The sequence below is a fragment of the Scyliorhinus torazame genome, chromosome 6, assembly GCF_047496885.1.
Source record: "Scyliorhinus torazame isolate Kashiwa2021f chromosome 6, sScyTor2.1, whole genome shotgun sequence".
Taxonomy (NCBI): domain Eukaryota; kingdom Metazoa; phylum Chordata; class Chondrichthyes; order Carcharhiniformes; family Scyliorhinidae; genus Scyliorhinus; species Scyliorhinus torazame.
Genome location: NC_092712.1, coordinates 178,176,557 through 178,192,480, shown reverse-complemented (window position 1 = coordinate 178,192,480; position 15,924 = coordinate 178,176,557). Strand labels below are relative to the sequence as shown.

Sequence of the window (15,924 nt, the reverse complement as noted above, 5' to 3'; positions counted from 1 at the left end):
CTAACCACTCCGCCACCGTGCTGCCCATAAATTGATCTTTTTTGAACTGTGAGGCAGTAACTAGTGGAGTCCCGTAGGTATCAGTGCTTTGGCCCCAGTTATTCTCAATATACTATACATCAATAATTTGGATGAGGGAACCAAAAGTAATATTTCCAAGTTTGATGATAACACAAACTTGATGGGAATGTGAATGGTGAGGAGCATGTTAAGAGGTTTCAAGATGATTTGGACAAAGAACAAAGAACAATTCAGCACATGAACAGGCCCTTCGGCCCTCCAAGCCTGAGCCGACCATGGTACCTGCCTAAACTAAAACCGTATGCACTTACAAAGAACAAAGAAACGTACAGCACAGGAACAGGCCCTTCGGCCCTCCAAGCCTGCGCCGACCACGCTGCCCAACTAAACTAAAATCTTCTGCACTTCCGGGGTCCGTATCCCTCTATTCTCATCCTATTCATGTATTTGTCAAGATGCCCTTAAACATCACTATCGTGCTTCCACCACTTCCTCCAGCAACGAGTTCCAGGCACCCATTACACTCTGTGTAAAAACCTTGCCTCAGACATCTCCTCTAAACCTTGCCCCTCACACCTTGAATCTATGCCCCCTAGTAATTGACCCCTCTACCCTGGGAAAAAGTCTCTGACTATCCAATCTGACTATGCTCCTCATAATTTTATACACCTCTACCAGGTCGCCCCTCAACCTCCTTTGTTCCAGTGAGAACGAACTAAGTTTATTCAACCGCTCATCATAGCTTATGCCCTCCATACCAGGCAACATTCTGGTAAATCTCTTCTGCACCCTCTCTAAAGCCTCCACATCCTTCTGGTAGTGTGGCGACCAGAATTGAACACTGTACTCCAAGTGTGGCCTAACTAAGGTTCTATACAGCTGCAACATGACTTGCCTCGATCAGGTTGCCTCTCAGCCTTTGTCGTTCTGGTGAGAACAGACCAAGTTTATCTAACCCCTCCTCATAGCTAATGCCCTCCATACCAGGCAACATCCTAGTAAACCGCTTCTGTACCCTCTCCAAAGCATCCATATCCTTCTGGTAATGTGGCGACCAGAATCGTACACAACATTCCAAATGTGACCTAAATAAGGTCTTGTACAGCTGCAACATGACTTGCCAATTTTTATATTCAATGCCCCGACCAATTAAGGCCAACATGCCGTATGCCTTCTTTACCACCTTATCCACATGTGTTGTCACTTTCAGTGATCAGTGAACATGCACGTCCAGATCTCTCTGCCTGTCATTACTTGCAAGAGTTCTACCATTTACTGTGTAATTCCTACATGCATTAGACCTTCAAAAGTGCATTACCTCACACTTGTCCGGATTAAACTTCATCTGCCATTTCTCCCCCCAAGACTTCAACCAGTTCATATCTTGCTGTATCCTCTGACAATCCTCTTCACTATCCACAACTCCACCAATTGTTGTGTCGTCTGCGAACTTACTAATCAGACCAGCTATATTTTCTTCCAAATCATTTATATACACTATGAACGACAAAGGTCCCAGAACTGATCCCTGTGGAACGCCGCTGGTCATAGTCTTCCATTCAGAAAAGCACCCTTCTACTGCTACCGTCAGTTGAGTGAGTGGTCAAGTACATTACAGATTCAGTATAAATTGGATAAATGTGAAGTTATCCATTTCAGACAGAGAAACAGAATGACAGAGTATTATTTAAATGATGATAAATGGGGAAATGTTTATGTGTAAAGGGATCTAGTTGTCCTCATGCACCAGTCATTGAAGGCAAGCATGCAGGTACTGCAAGCAGTTAGGAAGGCAAATAGTATGTTGGCCTTCATTGCAAGAGGTCCTGAATACAGGAACAAGGATGTCTGACTGCAGCTGTACAGGGTCTTTTTTTCATTTTCATTTCATTTTCTTGGTGAGACCACACTTTGAGTATTGTGTGCTGTTTTGGTCTTCTTATCTCAGAAAGGATATACTTTCCATCGGGGGAGTTCAGCAAAGGTTCAGCAGACTAATTTCTGGGATGGCAGGATTGTCAAATGCGGAAAGATTGGGCCGACTAGTCCTGTATTTACTGGAGTTTAGAGGGGATCTAATTAAAACGTATAAAATTCTGACACGGCTGGACAAACTGGACGCATGAATGTTGTCTCCCCTGGCTTGGGGAGGGTATCTAGAACAAGGGGATCAGGAACCGAAATAGGCCATTTAGGACTGAGATGAAGAGAAATGTCTTTACTTAGAGGGTGGTGAGCCTGTAGAATTCTCTGCTACAGAAGTCTTCAGAGGTCAAATCACTGAACATATTTAAGAAGTCTTACAACACCAGGTTAAAATCCAACAGGTTTGTTTCGATGTCACTAGCTTTCGGAGCGCTGCGACAACGAATGAACGGACATCGGGCAAAAATCACCAGGCAGGAATGTTCCCTTCCAGTCGGGGAACACTTCAGCAGTCAAGGGCATTCAAGCCTCTGATCTCCGGGTAAGCGTTCTCCAAGGTGGCCCTCAGGACGTGCGACAACGCAGAATCGCCGAGCAGAAACTTATAGCCAAGTTCTGCACACATGAGTGCGGCCTCAACCGGGACCTGGGATTCAAGTCACATTACATTCATACCCCACCATCTGGCCTGCGAAATCCTACCAACTGTCCTGGCTTGAGACAATTCACACCTCTTTAACCTGAGGTTACCCCATCTCTGGATCTGTAAAGATTTAATCACCTGCTAATGGTCGCATTCCAAGCATTGTTTGGCATCTTTGAATTTGTCTATATATATGTTTCTGGAACAGACCTCTTCATTCACCTGAGGAAGGAGCAGCACTCCAAAAGCTAGTGTTTGAAACAAACCTGTTGGACTTTAACCTGGTGTTGTAAGACTTCATACTGTGCTCACCCCAGTCCAACGCCGGCATCTCCACATCATATTTAAGAAGGACACAGATACGTTTCTGGACTGTAACAGTATTAAGGGGAATGAGGAGAGGGCAGGAGTGTTGTTTTGAGGTAGAGAATCAGGGATGATCATATTGAATGGCGGAGCAGGCTGAAAGGGCTGACAAGGGCTCTCATTTTCTATGTTCCCGTGAGACAAGTCTGCCAGGTCAGGAAGTCTTCCAACTCGGCCTTCCCGCCTTCTCCATGAAAACCTGGTCGCTAAACTTATACATTGTTTTCCCTCTCTTTAGCCTATTAATTTTTATTGCAGTACAATTCCAAAGGCAGCACAAGCCTTTCTGTACCTCACTCTGCTGATCATTCATCAAGTAGGAGCTGTGGGAGTAAGTGGGAAGTCCAAACCTCACCTAAATGTACTTTCTGCCAGTTGGCTAATTTATTTTGCTGCTTCTCTAGCCTGAGATTACCAAAGTCAATTGTAGCATTCTAGCTGAATACGTTAACTCAGCGAGGACTAAACTGGAATTCAATACCAATCCTGGTACATTTATTCCACAGTCATTGAGGACAGGCCTCAGGGCCCGAACAGGCGCCAGAATGTGGCGACGAGCGGGGTTTTCACAGTAACTACATTGTAGTGTGAATGTAAGTCTACTTGCGACAATAATAAAGAATATTATATCTGTAGCTTTCCCACTAACATTATAGGAGGAAACTCCAAAATGAGGAAATGCCGCAGGCATAAAGCTGTATGACAGAATCTTTAAAGATGTTTCTTTGTTTCTAAAAACTGTAAGTAGTGCATTTCTGCCCCTGAGATTGTGTTGGGGTTCTCTTTATTTCTGCATTAGTCACTGCTACATCTGATTAGGAACACTAAATGCCAAAAAATGGGAAGACGTCCTATTTCCTGCACTGATACTGTTAAAATGTGACTGGCACAAACAATAATGTAAAATATTGGAACAAAATGGTACTTGTTCAGCATGTGACGACTCCTTCAAGTGAACATTGCAATCACTCATCAGTTCATGCATGCTAAGTGACAAAAATAACTGCAGTTCCTTTGATAATTCAATGGATACATTTACTGCATGGAAAAATATAGAGCCATACAGGTTAGACAGTCTTAACCTATAATGAGATAGCCAGTATAATAGGTGGCACATGTGCTACCGGGGAGGATTTCACTAACTTGCACCAGGTGGAAATTGAGGAGCCATGGCCTGCGTCAAGGAAATTTACCGACGGTGGGACTAGCTTCACGCAGGCGAGGGGTGGGGTGATTCAGGGAATGTGATCTCTTCGGTGAGAATCCCGTTTCCCGATTCTCATGAAATTTTCCTCCTACACCGCCGATCCCACAGGTTGTGGGTGCGGGCTCAAAATTGCACCCTATAGGTTTCCTTATCCTGAACTTCCAACTCAGTCTCCACATTCAACGGTCATCCTCTGCCATTTCCAACAACTCTAGCATGATGCAACACCAAGCACATCTTCACTTCCCCTCTCAGCATTCCAGAGGGATCATTCCCTCGACTCACTTTTACCTCCTCCTTTCCCACCAAACACCCCTTCCAGGTAAAACGCCGATTTAGTTTTACTTCTTTCAATTTAATATACTGTACTAATTGCTCATTATGCAGTCTGCCCCACAATAGGGAGACTAAACAGAGTGGGTAATCCCAAGTTAACAGCCGCCTGTCATATTAATTTTCCAATCCACTCCTATTCTGACCTTTGGAAGAAATGGTAACTTCAAGGATCCTAGAACCAGTAGGTATAGAATTGTGAACCCAGCAGAAGGGTGTTTCGCTTTTCTCATTATCCCCTGCCACCCTGCCAACTCCCCCCACCAGTCGCTCTTTAAAATAAACAGTTCTTAACAGCCAGGAATAATAGGTAATAGCTAAGGAGAATGGTGCACTTAGGGTCTCAAGTCAAGGTCTCCTGATATAGGCCACCATGGAGACGTCCCCAAGTTGTTATATTGTATCCCTCTTATTGAGACTGGTGTCTGGCAGGAGTTAATAAAAAGCCCCCGGCATGCGATAAACGAAAGATGACCTTGAGGAAACGTTAGGGGCGAGGGAGGGTTTTGTGAGGGACACGAAGAATCCAACACTAGTTTTAAAGATACAAAGTAATAATATTTATTTACAATAACATAGATATATATACACAACAGCAGCAGCAACTTCCCTTGCTGCACACTCCTTCCTGCTGGTTCCAAACTGGCCAGCTTTATTTATACTTGGAGTTTACTAATGGTTTCTCCGCCCCCCTCATTGGGGAAGCTCATACTCCCACAGGATTGTGGGATTGTCATTAGTCCCCAGCCAATGGTAAGCAGGCAGGTTATAACATCCCTCCCCCCCAAAGTCCAAGGAATCCACCAAAGACTGGCGAAGGAGGGCGTCAGACTCGTTTTGCCGCAGGCCGGACACCATTTGCACGCGGCGCTGGATCAGGCGGCCTGTAACGAGATGGAGACCGGCGCTTCTGTGATGAACGGCGTAACGGTTGTACATCCACAGCCCGTGGACCCGAGGATTCCCCCTCTGATGCGTCCTGTGTCTCCATCTCGGAGTCAGAGTCTGCTGCCTCCGTCATGTCAGCGTCTCTATCTCCATTCGGTTCTGTAACGACCTGCGCAGGCTTCGAGTGAGGCACCAGTGGAAGATTGTGAGGACTACCTTCCCTTGTCTCTGGTCTCTGCGGCTGTAGAAATGAGCTCCGGGGGCGGGGAATCTTTGGAGGGGATTGTCTTCTGGACCGAACGTGGTCTTCATGTTTGCGCTAGAGACGATATTGGGCTTGGCCCTGGTAAGATATGGGGCCCGTTTGGCAAAAGAGCATGCCAGGAACCCACTGGGCACCACCAGCAAAATTCCGAATGAACACTGGGTCACCGGGCGCAAACTGCCGAATCGACCGATGCCGAGAAAATCCCTGTCCCTGCCGTTCTTGTGTGCGGCGTACTTTTGCGCCAATGCCGGGGGAAACCATACTAAGGCGGGTGCGAAGTCTCCGGCCCATTAGGAGTACTGCGGGAGCTACCCCAGTCACTGTATGGGGGGTGGTCCTATACGTAAACAAAAAGCGAGCCAGTCTCGTGTCCATTGATCCGGAAGACTGCTTCTTTAGGCCTCTTTTGAATGTCTGCACTGTACGCTCTGCCAACCCATTTGAAGCCGGGTGGTAAGGGGCAGTGCGGATATGGCGGATGCCGTTCATCTTCACGAACCTCGCAAACTCCTCACTCGTGAATGGAGTGCCGTTGTCCGTGACCAGCACCTCGGGGAGGCCATGCGTACTAAAAGACAAACGCATCTTTTCAATTGTTGAGCAGGACGTTGTCCCCTGCATCTTATGTACCTCTAGCCATTTAGACTGGGTGTCGATTAATAGAAGGAACATGGATCCTTGAAAAGGTCCTGCGAAATCCGCATGCAAGCGTGCCACAGGCTGCCCTGGCCATTCCCAGTGATGTAGGGGCACGGCCGGCGGAAGCTTCTGATGCTCCTGGCAAATGGAGCAGTTTTGGGCCACCTTCTCAATGTCGGTGTCGAGGCCTGGCCACCAGACATAAATCCGGGCCAACATTTTCATCTTGGTCAGACCTGGATGCCCATTGTGCAAGTCTCTTAGTATCAGCTCCTGGACTTTTTCCAGGACAAGCACACGCGTCCCCCACAAGAGGATGCCGTCTTCCACTTGAATTCTGACAGCTTGGAGGAAAATGCCCGCAACTTGCCTGGGAGCTGTCTATGCTGCCCACCATACAGGACTATGTGCCGAACCTTTGACAGGACTGGCTCCGTCTGGGTCCACTCACGGACCTGTGATGCCGTGACAGGCAAGGTGTCCATCAAATTTAGGGTTGCAACCACCTCACTGGTCGTGGGGGTCAACATGGGGCTGGTCGATAAAGGCAATCGGTTCAGTGCGTCGGCATTCCCTATCTGCGTTCCTGGTTTGTGCAGCGAGCAACAAAGCCCAGCGCTGGATCCGTGCGGAAGCAATGGGCGGTATTGGCTTATCCTCTCTGAAAAGTCCCAGCAGAGGGTTATGATCAGTCACGATAGTGAAGTGGCGGCCATACACGTACTGGTGGAAACGTTTCACCGCAAAGACCCCTGCGAGGCCCTCCTTCTCGATCTGCACGTACTTTTTTTCCGCTGCAGTCAACGTGCGGGAGGCGAAAGCTATCGGCCACTCGGCTCCGTTCTCCATCTTGTGGGACAGGATGGCCCCAATACCATGCGGAGATGCATCTCATGTGACGAACAAAAGCTTTCCAGGATCATAGTGGGTTAATAACCCAGGCGACGACAATTGTTGTTTTACCTACCGGAAAGCGGTTTCTTGCGGCTGACCCCAAACCCAGGTGTGATTTTTCATTAGTAGAAGGTGCAACGGGGCAAGCGTAGTTGCCAGATTGAGGAGGAACTTCCCGTAATAGTTTACGAGGCCGAGAAAAGAACGAAGATGCGAAGTGTCAGTCGGGGCGGGAGCCTGTTAAATCGCGCACACTTTCTCTGCGACGGGGTGCAAACCTTCGCGGTCCACCCGATAATCCAGGTAGACTACTTCCTTCGCCTGAAAGAAGCACTTTGTGCGACGTAAATAGACTCCAGCCTCCAAAAAGCGTCTAAGGACAGCCTCCAGATTTTCCAAATGTTCCTGCTCCGACGTCCCTGTGATCAAAATGTCATCTAAGTAGACAGCGACACGCGGTAAACCTCTCAAAATGCCCTCCATAACGCATTGAAAAATAGAGCAGGCAGGGGGTACTCCAAAGGGCAAACATGTATATTCACACAGGCCCCGGTGTGTATTAATCATTACATATGGTTGGGAGGCAGGGTCCAGCTCCAACTGTAGGTAGGCGTGACCCATATCTAATTTTGTGAAGGAGAGTCCGCCTGCAAGCTTTGCGTAGAGATCCTCTATGCGAGGCATTGGATATCGGGCGAGTCGGGAAGTCGTATCCACTGTAAGTTTATAGTCGCCGCACAAGCGAACTGTGTCATCTGGCTTCATTACAGGTACAACTGGTGCTGCCCAGTCAGCGAAACTGACGGGCCTGATAATATCCCAAATTCTCCAAACGAGTGAGCTCCCCTTCTACCTTCTCGAGCAAGGCGTAAGGCACGGGGCGCGCCCGGAAATAGCACGGCATGGCTCCTGGTTCGACTTGGATACGGGCTACGGCCCCTTTTATTTTCCCCAAACCGGGCTGGAATACATCTGGGTATCGTCCTAGCACCTCAATCAACCCTCCAGAAACTGATTGGAGGATGTGCTACCACTGCAACTACAAATGCCGCAACCAGTCCCGACCCAACTGGCTGGGCCCATGGCCGCGCACCACGATAAGTGGGAAACGCCCCTCCTGGCGTCCATAAACAACAGGGGTCATCGTAGTTCCAGCAATGTTCAATGGTTCCCCCGTGTAGGTGGCCAACCTGGCCTGTGTGTCGGTTAATGTAAGGGTCTCTATACCCTGCTTGATGCGGTCGAATGTCCTCTGGGCGATCACGGAGACTGCTGTACCAGTGTCCAACTCCATCTCAAGCGGGTGACCATTGACCCGTACTGTCACCTTAATGGGGGCCACACGGGGAGCTGCCACACAATGCAGCTGCAGGCAATCATCCTCCGTCTCCACGTCCTCAGGAGTAGTCGCCGCAGGTTCATCCACATGGAAGATACGGCCCCTGGGCTGGCCCCAGTTTCGGTCGGAACGACGGCGCCTCTGGCGCCCCCAGGGCTGGCGTCCGCGATGGGGTAGCCACCTACAAGTCTGACATGGACATGGCTCCTCATCCATTGGTTCTGGAGAAGGCTCCCTTCGGGGAGGAATGTCCGACGGCCACTGGCATCAGTCCGGACGTCGCCTTGCCCAAGGTACCGCAGGAGTGCGGGGGGGACGTTTTCAGACGGAAGGGGTTGCGCCTCAAGGCATGCACCTTAATTTCCTGTAGCTCCTGCACTCCTCATTCTGCGCTCTCTCGGGACAATACTATTTGAATGGTCTGTTGAAAAGTCAATGTTGGCTCAGCTAACAACTTTCTCTGGGTGGCCGCATTGTTAATACCGCAAACTGAACGGTCGCGTAACATTTCTGACAAGGTCTCACCATAGTCACAGTACTCCACAATCTTGCGTAGCCTGGATAAAAAGTCGGCAAGGGATTCTCCTGGGGTCCTCTCAGCGGTATTAAACCGGTAACGTTGGACTATCATGGACGGAGTTGGGTTAAAAAGTTGCCCCACTAAGTTCACAAGTTCATCAAACATTTTGGTGTCTGGCGCAGCTGGGTACGTAAGACTCCTAATCACCCCAAATGTATGCAGGCCACACTGGGTGGTGAGCAATATGACCGCCTGGTGCTCGTTTTCGGTGAAGTTGTTTGCCCGGAAATAGTAACGCATCCGTTGTGCGTACTGATTCCAGCTTTCCAGCGCAGCATCAAAAACATCCAAACGTCCATACAGAGGCATGGTGTAATAGAAAACAACTTCCAACCTGTATCCAACAAAAATCCAGGGAGGTGGCTTCAGCAGTGTAGACAGCCATTCACTTTAACCCTCGTCGCCAGTTTTGTGAGGGCCACGAAGAATCCAGCACAAGTTTTAAGGATAAAAAGAAATAACATTTATTTACAATAACATATATATACAACAGCAGCAGCAACTTCACTTGCTGCTCACTCCTTCCTGGCTGGTTCCAAACTGGCCAGCTTTATTTATACATGGAGTTTACTAATGATTTCTCCGCCCCCCTCATTGGGGAAGCTCATACTCCCACAGGATTGTGGGATTGTCATTAGTCCCCAGCCAATGGTAAGCAGGCAGGTTATAACACCCTTGAATCGCATGATCAAGCATCAGGAAGAGGCAGGCCCGCTGAAAGCCATCCCTTTGATCTTGCATCCCCCCCACTGGCAAACCCCCACCCTGTGACACCCAACCACCTCCCATTTTCTAGGAAGCCAGCGATGATCCCTGGTGATGGCCTCAATGTATTACCAATAGTGATCACTGTTCCCAGAGGTGTTGTTAGTAATGGAGAGCTGCTGGCCTCTGATTTGAGGCAGCTCTTGGTGGGGCAGGATCTCCACCCCACAGGAGCCTTAATTCAGTGGGCCATGGATGCCGTCGAGTTAAGTGTCTGCTTACCTTGTAATTGTTTCAGGCCTCTCATGTAAGCACAATGGCAGGGCCCCCACCGATTCTCCAACTGGCGAGTGGGACCCCTGTCATCACAACTGCATTTCAATCATTAACCTCTCTCCACAGGTGCTGCCTGACCTGCTGAATATTTTCAGCATTTTCTATTTTTATTGCAATTGTATGGATGTTGAGAAATAAATCAACAATCTATAATTTCATGAGGACAAATTTTACAGACTTTTAAAAAAAGGAAATAAACATTATGATTGATTAGATCATAACCTCACAGTAGATTCACAAGAGAACTATATACAATTCATTTGAATAAAAAAAACTTACAATGAAGCATCCAGTCTTATTTGAACAAGCAAATAAGCGAGGCTGATAGTCGTCTGCACCGCTTTGTAACATCGTTGAAGTTTGGTACTCTTTCTTGTCGCCAAGAGCCTTCCAAAATGCATCTGTTGAACAAGCCATTTGAAAAACATAGGCAGATAATCTATGTATACAAGTGTAAGTGAATATGTTTTAAAACATCTTCAAATCCTTTGACTTTTAATAAATAACTATTATTCAATGGAAATCTTACCAGGTTCTTCCCCTTCAATAATCCTGGTTGTCATGCATTTTAGGACAGATGTAATATATTTAGCTCCATGCTCCTCCTCACCACTGGCTCCTTTTCCAATCCAAAGATATGCGGCATTTGGTAATTTTAGTACAAAAACATCATTGGAATTCAGAGACTGTGCATCCACATCAACCTGACAATAGAACAAAAATAAATCATTGGAATCCATGCATCATCTTTCACAAATTTGCATATCAAACAAATGTCAGTGGTTGGTACTTGTGATAAGCTGAAGTGGAGAGAAATTTGCCATCGATAAACACAAACTTTCCTGTAAAAAGTGGCTACTAGGCAAAGATGGACACAGTTTACCACTGACTTAGCAAAATCAGCACAGCTGCCCTGACTCATCAGAACAAACTGTCATTTTAAAAATTTACATGGAGCAGTCTGAAAGAATATTTTAAAATGCTAAATAGAAGCAATTTTCCAATCCTTCTTAAATATGGCAGCTGATTTCAGAGTTTACAGTTCAAAAAAGTGAGAAGCATAAATGCAGTTAGCATAATATCAATGGGGAAACCTATAGACAATAACAGAGGACAAAATCAATTGGCACTTGGAAAACTATGGGTTAAGAAATAAAAGCCAGCACTGATTTATTAAAGGCTAAAATAAAAACAGAAAATGCTGGAAAAACTCAAAATAAGTATCTGGATGCGATTCAGCAGACTCGTGTTAAAGTCCACTGAATGGCATGTTTCGTGGGATGTTTAGTGGGATGTTTCTTGGAGGCTGCAGCGCCGTGAAACACCCCGCTATTTAACAGCAGTTTGCTTTTTTTTTACTTCGGGGAGTCTGTCCCCGCCAAGGCTGCACTTAGAGACTCCTCGCAGATCGGGGCACCAGTTTGTCCGGTAGCCTTGATCTCCCCCCCTCCCCCCTTTCAGGCACCCCACTCTTGATCCCCCTCATCCCTTCCACCTTGGGGAAGCCGCTGGAAGCACCCCTCACCCCTCTACCTGGAAAGATCACCCCCGGGCCAGACCCTTGGCAGTGCAACTTGGCACCTGGGCACGCTTGCAGACCCCTGCCAAATTGGCAGTGTCACCTGGACACCCTGGCAATGCCAGTGTGGCACTGCTGGCAGTGCAAAGGTGTCCAGGTACCAGGGGGAGTGCCAGGCGGGGTGCCAAGCTTTCCTGTCCCTGACCACCCAGGGGTTTCTGCATAAAAAAGTTGTTCGACATGTCCCCACTGCACCTTCTGCCACTTATCTTGAACCTTGGTTGTAGAATTCTCCACCAAGGGAAACCAAGTTACCCCTCAGCTTTCTTTGTTCCAAGGAAAATAGGCTTAACCTATCCAATCTCGCCTCGTAGCTACACTCATCTAGCCCTGGCAACAATCTTGTAAATCTCCTCTGCACTCTCTCCAGAGCAATTACGTCCTTCCTGTAATGTGGTGACCAGAACTGCACACATTACTCCAGTTGTGGCCTCATTAATGTTTTATACAGTCCCAACATTATGGGTGCGATCGAATGGCCATCCTGCACCCGAAAAGCAGCTCACCATGGCAGCGTGGCTGATAGAAGTAGGGAGACCCCGCTCATGGGATCTACCTGGCTCACAATGCCTCGCGTGATCTAACGCGATCTCTCGATACGTTGCAATGTAAATCCAGCCCATTGTGAAAGTGATCTTTTCTTGGCAAATCTGCATATTAAAGCGAGACAGCTAGTCTCAGTTTAAAGAAATGAAAATGAAATGAAAATCGCTTATTGTCACAAGCAGGCTTCAAATGAAATTACTGTGAAAAGCCCCTAGTCGCCATATTCTGGCACCAGTTCGGGAATTGAACCGTGCTGCTGGCCTGCCTGGGTCTGCTTTCAAAGCCAGCTCTTTAGCCCTGTGCTAAACCAGCCCTTGTGCAGATTCCCGAGGTACCTCGGAGACCTTGTGCAAGCGTGGTTCATTACTTGTCTCCAAAAATGGGGACCAGGTGGAATGGCGCTTGAGGGGGTCTTCCAGGGGATTGGAGGCCCTCCAGCTCATGCCTTTTGGTTAGGGTGATAGCCTGGCACTGCTGATGTTGCCTGGGCACCCTGGAATTGCCATCTGGGTGCAAGCCTGGCACTGCCAAGGTGCCCAGATGGCACTGCCAACTGGCAGGGAACTGTCAGGATGCCAGGTTGGCACTGCCTAGGTGAACCCTCCCATAGTGTGTTGGGGCTTGAGGGCGTGGTTGGCGGTTGCTTCAGGGGTTCCTTTTTACATGGCGTCCTGATCTCCCGCTACACGGAGGACTTCCGACGAGCGGAGCTCCTCAGTACACAATAGTTAATCCTATCGCTCAGGATTAGTCCTATTAACTTGTCCACCACCGACATAAGACTAACTGGCCTATAATTGTTTGGTATTTTCTTTAATCTCTTCTGAAACAATCAAATAACTTTGCCTTTCTCAGTCCTTCGGTACCTCCCATGAATCTAGAGAGGATTGGAAAATCATCCTCAAAACATCTGCTATCTCCTCCCTGACCTCCTTGGAAACAATCCATCTGCCCCTGGCGACTTATCAATTTTCAAGGATTGCAACCTTCGAGTACTTCCTCTCTCTTTATGATTATTCCATCCAATATCTCATAGTGTTCATCCTGGACTACCAAATCTGCATCATCCCTTTCCTTTGGAAACACAGAGACAATGACCAGGATTTTCCGAGCCCGCGCCGGGTCGGAGAATCAGCGGTCACGCCGGAAATTCCCACCACGCTGCTCCAACGCCGGGACGCGATTCTCCAGTGACCGGAGAATCGGCGGCAGTCGCGTGCGCGGTCGACACGACGCTGGTCGATCGTCGAGTTCCCGCCAGCGTGGTTCCAACCTGGTACCACCCGGCGGGAGCTCAGACCCACGGCCACGGTGGCCGTCCTGGTGGGGGGTGCGTAGGGATCAGACTCCTGGGGGGCCTGCACGACGGCCAGGCCCGCGATCGGGGGCTACCGATCAACGGGCGCGCACGATCTGGAGGGGGCCTACCTCCTTCCGTGCGGGCCCGCTGTGTGGCTCCGCCATGTTGCACGGCGCTGGCACGAAAACGGCCACCACACGCCTGTGCAGACCCGTGCCGGCAGTGCAGGGTCGCGTATCGGCGCCGGAGCAGTGTGTAGCACTCCGGCGCCGTGCTGGCCCCCTGCGGGTCACTGAATCGCTGGGCGAAGAGGCCCATTGACGCCGGCGTGAAACACTCCGGTGTGTACGCTGGCATCAACACTTAGCCGGGGTTTTGGAGAATCCCAGTCAATATATTTGTTTAAAACCCGTCCCACAGCCTCAACATCTACACACAAGTTCCCGTCTTCATCTCTGATAGGTCCCATTTTTCCTTAACTAATCTTTTACCATTAATATATTGGTAAAACATCTTTGGGTTTCCTTTAACTTTCCTTGCTAATCTATTTTCATGCCCTCTTTGATTTCCTTATTTCCTTTTGACTTTGTCCCTGCACTTTCTTTTTTAAAATAAATTTAAAATACCCAATTCATTTTTTCCAATGAAGGGGCAATTTAATGTGGCCAATTCACCTACCCTGCAGGGGAGAATATGCAAACTCCACACGGACAGTCACCCAGAGCCGGGATCGAACCTGGGACCTCAGTGCCGTGAGACAGCAGTGCTAACCATTGCGCTACCATGCTGCCCTCCCAGTCCCTGCACTTTCTATATCATCTAGACTATCTGCAGTGCTTAGTTCTTTGTGCCTATCGTATGCTTTCTTTTTCTAGACAACCAGGGGGTCTAGATTTGGCAGGACCACTCTTATTTCTGGAGGGGACAGGTCTACTTTGTGCATGTAGGATCTCGCTTTTTAGTGCTTCCCAGTGGACTGGTTTTCCAATGATTTTGCCTCTCACAATGCTGGCCAGTCCACCTCAGCCAAGTTCCTTCTAATTCCTGCAAAACTTTCCTTCCCCAGTTCAAAATTTTTACTCCTGCTTTATCTCTGTCCTTTTCCATGGTAATGCTGCATCTAATTGCATTGTGATCACTATCCCTGGTATTGTCCCCAACTGTCACTTCATCCGCTTGCCCTTCTTTGTTCTCCAAGACAAGGCCTAAAATTGCATCTCCTCTCATTGGGTTTGTCATTAATTGGTTGAAATATTTTCCCAGACACACTGCACAAATTTTTCTCCCTCAGTTCCCCTTATATTGTTTGAATCCCAGTTAATATTGGGATAATTAAGGTCTCCTACTATTATTGCCCTATTGTTCTTATAGGCAAAAATTAGTCTACAAATTTGATCTTCTGTCTCCCTTTCGCTATTTGGGGGTCTGCAGTATACTCCCAGTCATGTCACTGCCCCTTTTTTATTTCTAAGCTCAATCCATAAGCCTTGTTTGTTGACCCATTTAGTATATCATCCCTTCTCACAACTGGAATTGATTCTTTAACCATTAGTGCTACTCTCCCTCCTTTTTTTAATCTCCCACTCAATCGTGTCTGAAAACTCTGTACCCAGGGATATTGAGCTGCCAATTTTGTCCCTCTTTAGCCAGGTTTCCGTTATATCAATGACATCCTGCTGCCATGTGTATACCTGTGCCCTTAACTCATCTATCTTGTTTGTAATACTCCTTGCATTGAAGTATAAACAGTTCAGCCCACCATTTTGCCTTGCTGGACACATTTTAACCCTTGCTTCTCCGGTAATTCCAAGTCTATCACTACATCTTCTACATCACGAGCTAAATTTCAAGGTTTGCAGGTAACATGAGACTTGGAAATGCCCCTCCCCCTCACAGGCATCAGGGCACAGAACCCTCACCACCACACAAAATGGAAACGTCCCAAATGGTGCTCCCAAGAGGGCTGGCTCCTGGCAGTGTTAACCTGGCCATGTCACCCTGTCACTGCCAGGGTGACACTGCCAGGATGCCTGGAGCAGTGCCCTGCTATGTCCCTCACCACCAGTAGTAATTCACGTCGGTGTGACATCACAGCAGCTGGGTGGGACGATGCGGTGAGGGCAGAAGTTGCAGCGTTAAGTCCTATAATTAATTGATTGTTAAATATGCTAATCATATTCATGGGCGGGAACCTGATCATGGCATCAGAGGCAGTGGTGGGGGATGGGGGGGGGGAGGATGGCGGTGAAAATTAAAAGCCAAAATCTCCCTGGTGCAAATCGCGTTTTGGTCTCTTTCACGATTTAGCAGCCATTGCTGGATTTGCGCAGGTGGCTAGTTCAGCAGGTAGACCG

General features: G+C 48.1%; 1 protein-coding gene across 2 annotated transcripts in view; it reads right to left on the bottom strand.

Moving 5' to 3' along the window:
* scin (scinderin) overlaps window positions 1-15,924 on the bottom strand; it is a 231,649-nt gene that overhangs the window by 24,276 nt on the left and 191,449 nt on the right. For both annotated transcript variants that reach the window (XM_072509136.1, XM_072509137.1), the window contains 2 exons: window positions 10,675-10,849; window positions 10,425-10,546 (listed from right to left, as the gene is read on the bottom strand). In XM_072509136.1, the coding sequence (XP_072365237.1) occupies window positions 10,425-10,546; window positions 10,675-10,849 (297 nt within the window). The remainder of the gene's footprint in view (window positions 1-10,424; window positions 10,547-10,674; window positions 10,850-15,924) is intronic.